This window comes from Misgurnus anguillicaudatus, unplaced genomic scaffold (assembly GCF_027580225.2).
Source record: "Misgurnus anguillicaudatus unplaced genomic scaffold, ASM2758022v2 HiC_scaffold_28, whole genome shotgun sequence".
NCBI classification, from domain to species: Eukaryota; Metazoa; Chordata; class Actinopteri; order Cypriniformes; family Cobitidae; genus Misgurnus; species Misgurnus anguillicaudatus.
In genome coordinates, this window is record NW_027395278.1 from 7,891,784 (window position 1) to 7,904,280 (window position 12,497).

Genomic DNA, 12,497 nt, shown 5'->3' on the forward strand with positions numbered 1-12,497 from the left:
GCCACCTGGACTGGTCTCATGCTGAATATAGTTACTTAAGAAATTTGTACTCTGTTTACTATTGATTCTCTTTTAATTTGGAATGATTAAAGACTATATGTGCACCTGTGATTATTTGAGTACTTGAAATATTGGCCAGACTTTTCATTACTTTTCACAAAGGTTAAAATGACCTGAGACAGCTTTTAACCCACCAGCATTGTAATAGTCCACATAGTCCTCACCAATTTAGCTGCTTATTAATTAGCCTAATCTGGAGTTAGAAAGAATAATCAGGCATACTGTACCCAAAGAAACCTTTTGCGGACTGCATAGCAATTCAGATCCCAGAAGTTCACAACGTAGAGTTACATGTTTATTAAATGCTGGATGTTTGAGCACTTGTTGTGATTGCATTGTGTTAAGTTAGAATTAAGATTATGAGATAAGTTATATGGACAGAAACAAAAGAAGTGGGGTTGTCCCCAACCTTATATAAAAAATGCAGCATGAAGTTAAAACAACTTGGTTTGGCAATTTGTTAAGTTCAAGTAACAAAAATGTGTTGATTTGACAAAAATGCTGCATTTTTTACAGTGGCATGTTATTCATAGATATTTTATCCAATTTAACTCTGTGGACCTTGTACCGGGTCAAAAAATATTTATTATAACTTCATATAAAATATACCTTTAATTTATAATGTCTGTCATGGACCCAGTACCACATATGAGATACTGTTTGAAAGCCTAGAATCTCTACTTTCTGCAGATATGCATCACTTTGAGATATATTTTACTGTAAGAAAGTTATTTACACTTAATTTATTCCTCCCTAAAGTTGGAATAGAATAACTTTTGCATAGATTATGATAGAGAAAAAAATCCTTTTTCCTCTGTAAACTGACAATTGCTGGAATCAAACAAAACTCTGCAGGTTTCGTTACCACTCAGGGCCAGAGTTATACAATTTTAAATACAGACTTTAGAAAAAAAAAACATTAAAAAGTGCGTGCTTTGTGTTTATTAGAGGACAGACAACACACACAACCATTTTTAACACTTTCAACAGTGTTTTATAAAATTTCAAAGGGTTTCCTGTAAAATGATACCAAACTTTTGTATTTACATTTCTGCATGTGGGTATGGGAAGCTTTTGAAACCCAACGTCACAGGGTGAAAGCAAATCATACAAAAACATACAAATTTTATCATAGGGTTATCTGTTTGACACTTTTGACGAAAAAGTGGTGGTCATGCCAGTCTTTGGTCCATGTGATACCCTTTATAATTTCTTCCTATGTACTATTCATTCCAATTACACTATTGCTATGAATAATTTAATGATCTAAAGACAAGAAATACAAGAACTACATACATAAAAAAAATATTTTTGTTTGCCAAATGAGTGGCCTTAAGAACATAAAGTAAGAACAATATGGCGGTATTTGATCTCAAAATTTACTTAGATCAGTGAGGCCCCATGAGCAACTGATCTATGATCTGTATCAGTTGTGCATGTGTATAAACAATATAATCAGACATTTTGTGTACTTTGTTTTAAGATGTTTTATAGCTCAGGAAATGCATGATAAAATGTGCCAAAATATGTGTCACATAGCATCTTTAGGTTATAAAAACATAACAAATTCAAATCCATAACTTGATTTTCAAAGATTTATTATAAAAGCTAATTCTTTTTTCCACAAAATGCAATAAATCTATGACAGTTTTTTTATTTCAAAATGCTATAAATCTATTAAATCAATGTATAAATGTGCATTCATCTTTACCAAAACACTTACTTTGTTATATTATGAACACATTGCTGCGGTTATACTTGACGTCGTCTCTTTACATTTTCACAGCGATCAGCTGTAAAATGTTTTGGTCCCGCTCGATTTTCGTTAACTTTGAGTAAAATAATGTAAATTTTCATAAGATCCTCTGGGGTCAATGTTTTAGCATGAGAAGCTTGATGCTGTCTGGAGAACAAGCAACCGCGCCTCTCGCGGAAATTATTAGATGTTGATGGCTTACGTTTCTTTCCCGTCACAGAAAACCATCACAGGTTTAGCAATGCAATTAAAGTATTATTTTGTTTTGTTTGTTGATCACGAAGTACAAAGTAGATGAGGAAAACTAGGCCTCCGTGTACTCAGAGCGCCGCCATTGTTTGTTTACATTGCGTGACTGGTGGGCTGTAATATCAGGAATGGATTTATTGCGTTCTGTAAAAAAGGAGGAGTGGCATTTGTCGCATTTTGGAAAAAAATGGAGAAAAGATGACAGAATATCACGGCGGGTATTGGATTTTGCGTAAAATTAAGAATTTACTTTTAACTACTGACCTGATATAATACTGATTTTGGCAGTAACTATTTTTTTCAAAAATGGCGTTTATCGCGTTTTGGAACCAAACTCTTCAAATGTAGATCAAACACCATCACAATATTATCCTCAATTCAAAGCAAACCAAATTGAATTAAGAATCATGTAACTGAAATCCCTAATAAACAGACTATAGTCAGATTCTTCATAAAACAATTTATATCTTTTGTCCAGTAATCTCTGAAAATACAAGTATCACAGTTTATTTTATTTTGACACTGTGGCTTGCAATACCCCTGACGGAAACTGTGGCTTTGTTTGCAGACCAACCAATGGCCAAAAACTCAGGAAATTCTTTGGCTGTCCCCAGATACTGGAACTTTTCATGGATAGCAGAGGATGAGCTAACTTTCCCTGAGGACCCTGTATCAACTTCAGGTAAGTCACCTGCCATCATTACCATAAAGCTTTTTTATCTTTGTGGTCAAAGGAAACTACATCACCTTACAGGATGTAATGCTTGTAGGCAGCCGCTTGTCAGTGTGCATGAACATCCATGTCTTGTTCTTTACACACTCTCATAGCTTTTGACAAGCTGAACTTAAACTTGTTGTAACCAGTCTTGAAAATCAGGCATTAAGCATTATAAATGACGCATAATAGCACAACTATAAAAATCCTTTATAGAAGATAACAAAGCAACCATGCACTCGATAAGATATCTGCATCTTGGTTAAGTGAAGTGCTTCATTGTTTACAATCTTCTAAAGTTGAATTCAAAAGAAAATTAATTTCCTTGCAGTACATGATAGATGCAGTATACAATAGTGTCCCTGTGATTCAAGTGTTAGAATTGTGTTAGCAGTGCAAAATGTGGGTTTAATTGGATTCCCTGGTAACACACATGTACTTTAAAAGCACTGTAAAATGTCTGCCAGAAACTTAAATATATATATATACTGTATATGCAATGATATAAGAAACAAGCTCCAAAGTAATACAAAAGACATGATAAAAGAAATCGGTTGTATGGTACATTTCAGACCTTATCAGTACTCAGGCATAAGATAAAACGGCATCGCGCCTCAGACTTAAAAGCATCAGTTCTCAGAAAAACATGGTCAGGACTAAAGTCTCGCACATCAGACATCGAGCAAAGCGGCCTCGGACTAAAAGGCATCAGGTCTCACTCAATCAGACATCGGGCAAAACGGCTTCGGACTAAACAGCATCAGGTCTCGCACAACAAGGCATCGGACAAACGCATTCAGACACAGGACCGGAGATAGATGAGAAGTTGTGGTTTAAAAGAGCATATTTTTTATTTTTCTTGTCAAAAATGTCAATCGTTTCGCTAGATAAGACCCTTATGCCTCGTTTGGGATTGTTTAGAGTCCTTTGAAACTCCAATGAAACTGTAATTTAAAACTGCATTAAAGGAACAAACACACATTTTGGGAATTTAGCTTATTCACTGTATCCCCCAGAGTTACATAAGTCCATACATTCCTTTCTCATCTCAGTGCGTGCTGTAACTCTGTCTGACGCAGCCCCCGCTAGCTTAGCTTAGCACAAAGACTGAAAGTGAATGGCTCCAGCTAGCATAATGCTCCCAATAAGTGACAAAATAATGCAAACATTTTCCTATGTGTTGTAATTTGTGTACAGTGTACAAAAAACAAGGTTGAGACATATGAGACACAGACATCTTTTAACAGTATACATACTGGAACTTATATTCTCAGAAGGCGAAGCACTGCTACTTGGGCGGAGTGATTTGCTCGCAGCACCCGAGAAGCCCCCTGGTGAGGATCAGAGAGTTTGGTTAGAGTTGTGCAAATCCCTCCGCCCAAGTAGCAGTACTTCGCTTTCTGAGAATAAAGTTCCCAGTATGTATACTGTTAAAAGATGGCTGTCTCTCATATGACCTTGTTATTTGTACATGGTGTGACTATACAAATCACAACACATAAATAGGAAAATGTTTGTGTTATTTTGTCACTTATTGGGAGCACTTCCATTCATTGTGCTAAGCTAAGCTAGCAAGGGCTGCGTCAGACAGAGTTACAGCACGCACGGAGATGAGAAAGGTATGTATGGACTTATCTAACTCTGGGGGATACGGGGAATAAGCTAAATTCCCAAAATGTGGCCGTGTTTCTTTAAAACTGTTATGTGTTGGGGTCAATTAAAGTCCATTAAAATAAGAAATATCCTGGGATGTTTTCCTCAAAAAACATAATTTCTTCTTGACTGAACAAAGAAAGACATCAACATTTTGGATGACATGGTGTGAGTAAATTATCTGGATTTTTTTTAAAGAAAATTGACTAATCCTTTAATGGATGCTGCTAACAAACCAGTATTTCTGAATGGCCTGAGAGCAGGATTGAGCAGATTTGAAGTGAAAGTATTTGATTAACGTATAGTATGTTTCAAGAGCATTCGGTTAATATCATTATTTCATTTTTTAATGAAGGTGGCATTTATCAGCTTTTGCATCTCACCTCATATAAAATCTCACATGGTAACATCAGAGTGGGTTTTAGTAAAAATTCATTTTTCACATGACCACATCAATCTAAAAAGGTAGCAGCGTGTAGCACTTACAGTATATGTAGCACAAAATATATTCCTAGGCCTATTGTGCACAGCTAATTCATGTAGATTACTCTCATACTGAAAAAAAAACTTTGTAATCCTTTATCAGAATGTAATAACTTGCTTCATTCAAGTATATAAAGCCCAAATGGTCATATTACAAAACAAATAGATATTTTCAAAAACAGGATTTAGGTTTTATAGCTTTTAACATCATGGTAATGGAGTATGAAAAGCAACTGGAGGGGGGAATTGTTAGAGATAATGTTTTTGCATTTGTTTGTATGCGTGAATAAAACAACATCTACATATCACCTAAGAGAGCTAATATGCGTGTGACTGAGAGGTAATGGCTTCAATAAAACACATCAGGGCTTTATATGAGCGAGACTCTTTATGTCAGTTACCCAGTTGGCCTGTGACGGCAATGAAAGTCTCTCAGCAGCAACAGCTTAAGTCAGAGGTCATTTTGTCTGCCATAATTCAGTCATGCTGTTGCCAAGACCCATCACATAAGGCTGTTTACGCAACACTTCCATTGATTGACGTGTGGAGATTGAGACCGGAGTGGCTGTGACTGAGACCCTTTCAGGCTCTGCAATTAGTGTTTCTCCACTGGCTGTGCTCTCCTTTATTTATGTTTGGCCCTGAAAACCTGACCATGTACACCACACATCAACATAAATCAAACAGTGGGTGGTCTTTGAATTTTAGGTCTGGACTAGAACAGTTGCCTTCTCTGTGACATCACTTTCATGGACCATATCCTGAAAAATCATCAATACCACTTGAAATGCAGTATGTTTAACATCAGAGAAAAAACATTGTGGCTTAAATACAGAGGTATACCAGGAACAGGGGCTGGTTGCACCAACCAGTGTTGTAGTCGAGTCACCAACTGTCGAGTCCGAGTCGAGTCTCGAGTCCCAGTGTTCGAGTCCGAGTCCAAGTCCGAGTCACCAAAGAAGAGTCCGAGTCGAGTCCAAGTCGAGTCACCATTACCAGAGTTCGAGTCCGAGTCGAGTCTCAAGTCCCCAGTGTTCGAGTCCGAGTCGAGTCTCAAGTCCTGTATTCGAGTCTGAGAGTGCCTACATGTCTCCACTTTGGGACCTTCAAAAAACTGATAAAATGTATTAAAAAGGTTCTATATTAAACAAAAATGACACCACTGTCACGATTCCAAAGGGAGTTTATTTACTGATTTGACATACACTTTGGAACACACTTTGTAACTTTACGAAGCCATCAAAAGCATGTGTGTACTTCCATTGTTGTAAACTTGTGATTGAGAACTAGCGTAGAAAATTTACAAATTTAATTTGTAATCATGCTGCATTTTGTTTTTTGAGGAAATAAGAACAAACAACTGAATTGGCATTGAAGTCTATTAAGAAAACATCCTGAAATGATTTTCTTAAAAAAACAATTTATTTTCCATAGTAGGAGTCATTTTTTGGACCCAACAACATCAAATAGGAAAATTCAACTGCAGTAGCCACCGTTCAACCTGAAGAGGGCAGCACTCAGACGTTTTTACACCATATATTGTAGTATTGAAACACTTTATATCCAAACGTACATCAAAATCAATGAACAGCACTAATAAACCATCATTCTTACAGATCAGTAACTAAATAAACTTGGATTAGGGTTTAGTTACTCTTTTTAAGTTATCAACAGACAAAAAATGCTGTAATCTGAACCAGACATACATTAACTAGCAATGCTGACATCGCGGGCACGCGCGTTGAATTTCTGGGTCGAAGAATCTGTTCCAGCCCACGCAGTACTTTTAAATGTGTGTCATGCAATATCCACTTTTCGCCGCAAGGTTGTAGTATGTTTTTACTAAATACGACAATAAATAGGTCAAGTCCGACCACCGGAAGCGTTTGATATTTTTAACTTTCAACTCGGAGGTGTTTTTAATTCACAGCAACTGTTTAAACATTTGTGTCAGTTTCAACCTGGCGGTGTGCTTCCACTAAGCTCTGGTCTCTAATGAAAGGTAGATGGACCCAAATAAATATCTTTTATCTTGGTCCTGAAACATTGTAGTCTGAGTCTATGGTGGAGAAGGTATTTAAATAAACTGCGGAAATTTGGTAGTCACGTATCTATTAATAGACTACAGTGAACGCTCTGTCAGAACGTCCACTGCAGGAATCGTTCTAAAAACCATGGTTATCATGGGTCTGATGCACATTCCAACTAAAGTTTGATGCCCATTCCAACTAAAACAGTAAATGTTTATAATTTATTTTGAAAGTACTAACAAAATTCTACCTTCTGTTAAAATTTCATGCAAATCTGATAAAATGAGAAAGTTACAAGCAAAAACTTGTGAATAAGCAGCATTTCAGTCACACACATTCCATAGACATCCATATATAACTTTTTCCCCTGATTTCTAATATTAAAAATATCATAACTTTCTCAATACTCAACAGATTTTTACAATCCTTGTTTCTTTGCAAATGGGAATGTCTGCTCTGTCTAGTCATGTGATAAATTTAGAGCTTTGGGGTTTTTGAAAATTTTGTCATCATACCTACATTAACCCTAGCTTCTTCTGTTTGTTATATATGCATTAGTCAGTAATATTTTTTAAAAAAAGCTAACGTTAGGCAATGGAAAGCATTTTACTTACTTTTCTGGGTGCATCCGTGACAGGTGTCTGTTAAAGTTTGAGGTTGTCCCAGTCTTTTACCTACACACACAACATTTAGCGCTGCTATTTCCAGCATTAGAAGCAAAATTCGCGTAGGCGAACTTCACGATCCGGGGCACGTCTTTCTGCATTTTACAAATGTGAACATTTAGCCCGCGAATCATGCATCATGCATTGCACGAGCGTAAAAGTGAGTGACGTCAGTGAGTGTGTTGTCAAGCAAAGAGAGCGAGAGGTAGCAGTGTCTGTGAAGGGAGATCGCGACCGGTCTTGGGCACGAAACAGGAAAAGTGTAACACCTTATATAATTTTTTATAACATATTTAGTCAAAAACAAAGTGATGAATGCTCAAGTCCGATTGTATATATCCTCGAGTCCGAGTCATCAATCAAGTCCAGAGAATGGATTCTCGAGTCGGACTCGAGTCCAAAGAATAGTGACTCGAGTCGGACTCGAGTCCGAGTCCAGGACTCGAGTACTCCATCACTGGCACCAACTGTGTGTAAATTACAACAATGTTTCCTGGAAGCAAACTTAAACTACACATTTTCAAACTCTTCCTATTTAAACACACCTGATTCCACTCTTCAGCTATTTAGTAGAGACTCCAAGCGGGAACTAATTAGATGTGGGAGACATCCAAAACGTACACTGTTTGAGTTCCAACTAAGCATAGTTTTGGCATAAGGGGGCACTAAGTAACAAACTAATGAATATTTTTGGGTTGCATCATTACACTTTGCTGAAAATCTTTGTACAAACTAAAGCTTCTTATCAGGAGTCACAGTTGGAATAAAAAAGCAGACTGTCTAAACTAAATCAATAAGATCTTATTTTATTTGACTGACATCAATCCTTTATAGATATATAATAGTGCTGACATTTATACTCGCTTAGATTTTTAAAAAGAGAGAGAATAAATTACCTTGTAGGCAGCGCTCTGTGTGCAATGGTTCATGTTGTGCATGTAAAATAATATCAGTCATAAATAAATGTCACATTATTATCCAATTTTTGAGTTAAAATTCAGCTTTGTCATTTACAAACATGTTACACCTAATACATAAATATACATATTATGTTGTTTACAACAGTGTAGTATTTAATGTAAACTTACACTCACCTAAATGATTATTAGGAACACCATACTAATACTGTGTTTGACCCCCTTTCGCCTTCAGAACTGCCTTAATTCTATGTGGCATTGATTCAATAAGGTGCTAAAAGCATTATTTAGAAATATTGGCCCATATTGATAGGATAGGATCTTGCAGTTGATGAAGATTTGTGGGATGCACACCCAGGGCTTGAAGCTCCCGTTCCACCACATCCCAAAGATGCTCTATTGGGTTGAGATCTGGTGACTGTGGGGGCCATTTTAGTACAGTGAACTCATTGTCACGTTCAAGAAACCAATTTAAATTGATTCGAGCTTTGTGACATGGTGCATTATTCTGCTGGAAGTAACCATCAGAGGATGGGTACATGGTGGTCATAAAGGGATGGACATGGTCAGAAACAATGCTCAGGTAGGCCGTGGGATTTAAATGATGCCCAATTGGAACTAAGGGGCCTAAAGTGTGCCAAGAAAACATCCCCCACACCATTACACCACCACCAGCAGCCTGCACAGTAGTAACAAGGCATGATGGATCCATGTTCTCATTCTGTTTACGCCAAATTCTGACTCTACCATCTGAATATCTCAACAGAAATTGACACTCATCAGACCAGGCATAATTTTTCTAGTCTTCAACTGTCCAATTTCGATGAGCTTGTGCAAAAAAAGCTCATTTTCCTATTTGTAGTGGAGGTGAGTGGTACCCGGTGGGGTCTTCTGCTGTTGTAGCCCATACGCCTCAAGGTTGTGCGTGTTGTGGCTTCACAAATGCTTTGCTGCATACCTTGGTTGTAACGAGTGGTTATTTAAGCTTCTATCAGCTTGAACCAGTCGGCTCATTCTCCTCTGACTTCTAGCGTCAACTAGGCATTTTCGCCCACAGGACTGCCGCATACTGGATGTTTTTCCCTTTTCACACCATTCTTTGTAAACCCTAGAAATGGTCGTGCATGAAAATTCTAGTAACTGAGCAAATAACTGTGCCCATCTGGCACCAACAACCATGCTATGCTAAAAATTGCTTAAATCACCTTTCTTTCCCATTCTGACATTCAGTTTGGAGTTCAGGAGATTGTCTTGACCAGGACCACACCCCTTAATGCATTGAAGTAACTGCCATGTGATTGGTTGATTAGATAATTGCATTAATGAGAAATTGAACAGGTGTTCATAATCATACTTTAGGTGAGTGTATTTTTACCATTATTTTGTGAGGCAAATGATATTAACTAAATAGGATAAACTAAAATTTGTAGCATTTCAACACAATTTTTGCTAACAAATTCAAAAGTTGGTATTGGATTATTTAAGATTTGGGGTTTAAAACAATATAATTATACACAATTGATGTCAAACAGCCAGTAAGTAAAATTGCCAATGAATAGGCATAAAAAAGAAAAAAATAGAGTGCAGAAAAACATTTTAAATGACTTAAAAACATTTTTATATCAGCTCTTTATACTAATAATTGTGAATCGTTATTAATATAAACAAACCAAGGTATATAATTAAATCATGTGGTTTGATAAAGGTATAATAAGTATAATATAAGTTATTCTGTATTTCTTTTTCTGTTTGATTGATGGATGCAGTGGCGCAAACCCAACATTAGTGTTCTGAGATTTGTTACAAAACTATGGCAGGCAGGACAGATTTGGATTTTGGAATAATGGGAACTGTGGATTTATCACTGCACTTAAAATAGAAATATAGACATTTGATGTAGAAGCAATAAAGTGAGAGAATTCATTTAAAATGGCTATTATCCATCCTTTGGATGAGATGTTAAACCGAGGTCCTGACTCTCTGTGGTTGTTAAAAATCCCAGTATGTGGTTTGAAAAGAGTAGGGTTCCCCTGTTTCCTGGCCAAATTTGCCCATTGGCCTACTAATCATCCCCATACTGATTGGCTATATCACTCTGTCTCTTCTCCACTAATAAGCTGTTGTGTGGTGAGTGTTCTTGCACAATGTGGCTGCTGTCACATTATCCAGGTGGATGCTGCACATTGGTGGTGGTTGAGAAAAATGCCCATTTCATATGATAAGCGCTTTAAAGGGATACTTCACCGATTTAGCATTCAGCTTTGTATCTGTAGAAACCCGGCAGTATTACTGAATGACCATGTTTCCCTCCCTCATTTCCCCCTGAGAGGAGAGATATCTGCATTTTGGTTCTGCAAAAAAGTCCTCCGATGATGTAATATGACGATTTTTGCATCATCGGAGGACTTTTTTGCAGAACCAAAATGGAGATATCTCTCCTCTCAGGGGGAAATGAGGGAGGGAAACATGGTCATTCAGTAATACTGCCGGGTTTCTACAGATACAAAGCTGAATGCTAAATCGGTGAAGTATCCCTTTAAGTGCTCCTGCAAATAAGTTGTACTTACCAACGAATGTGTGGTACTTACTTTTAGGTATCTACATGGTAATTAATTGGTATCATTACTGTAATTACCAGTGGTACATACTTGGTAGTCATTATGTAACTCTAGAAAAGTACTGGGTAATAACAGATACATACTTATAGTGTAGGTATACTGTAACTAACGAGAAACATTTCTGTACTTACAAATAAATGTACAATATAATATTTACACTGTAAAAAATACTTTGCTGCCTTAAAATTCTTTGTTAAATCAACTCAGATTTAGACGTCATGTCAACAGAAATTCAACTTAATTTTATAAGTTATAACAACTCACCTGTATTGCTTTATACACAGTTATTACATAGGACCTACCACCTAAGATACAGCATCATATACATGTCACTGTGAGGCAAACCCAACCATTGACTATCATACGCATTAACTACTGGGTACATTCACTAGTATGTCCATGGTAACTGCATGGAAACAGGACTGTAAAATGAAGTGTTGCTTTTTACACAGTTATTACATAGGACCTACCACATAAGATATAGCATCATATACATGTCACTGTGAGGCAAACCCATGCATTGACTATCATGCGCATTAACTACTGGGTACATTCACTAGTATGTCCATGGTAACTGCATGGAAACAGGACTGTAAAATTAAGTGTTGCTTTTTACACAGTTATTACCTACCACCTAAGATATAGCATCATATATATGTCACTGTGAGGCAAACCCAACCATTGACTATCATACGCATTAACTACTGGGTACATTCACTAGACTAGTACACACTTATCATGTATATACAATTTGTAAGTACAGTAGTGTTTGATATTAGTTATCATATAAGTACACTATAAATAACTGTCATTTACCCTAACTTATCTGTAAATTCTAAATACTTACATTGTACATTTATTTGTAAGTACAGTAATGTTTCTCGTTAGTTACAGTATATCTGTTATTACCCGGTACTTATCTAGAGTTACATAATAACTACCAAGTATATACCACTGGTAAGTACAGTAATGATACCAGTTAATTACCATGTAGATACCTAAAAATAAGTACCACACATTTGTCATTAAGTACAACTTATTTACCATGTATGTACAGGGTAAGTACACGTACTGTAAAATAAAGTGCTACCATGTGTCACGACTGGTAACAGGAGTGAGGACGCAAGTGCAGGGTTCACCATGAAATAAATAACATTTATTAACAGAACGTAAAATAAAACAACAGGCGGGTAAACTCAGGAACATCTAACAGAAGGAACAGGAACAGACATGAACACAATGACAATGACAATGATCCGGCGACAGGTGAGAAACAGACAGCAGTATAAATACACCACACTTAACAGGGAACAGGTGTGATGAATCAGTCCATGAATTGTCCAGGTGACGT

At 36.8% G+C, this 12,497-nt stretch overlaps 1 protein-coding gene across 1 annotated transcript in view; it reads left to right on the top strand.

Moving 5' to 3' along the window:
• LOC141362609 (ALK tyrosine kinase receptor-like) overlaps positions 1–12,497 on the top strand; it is an 810,085-nt gene that overhangs the window by 287,222 nt on the left and 510,366 nt on the right. Inside the window, exon 2 of the mRNA XM_073864911.1 lies at positions 2,634–2,747. Within this exon, the coding sequence (XP_073721012.1) occupies positions 2,634–2,747 (114 nt within the window). The remainder of the gene's footprint in view (positions 1–2,633; positions 2,748–12,497) is intronic.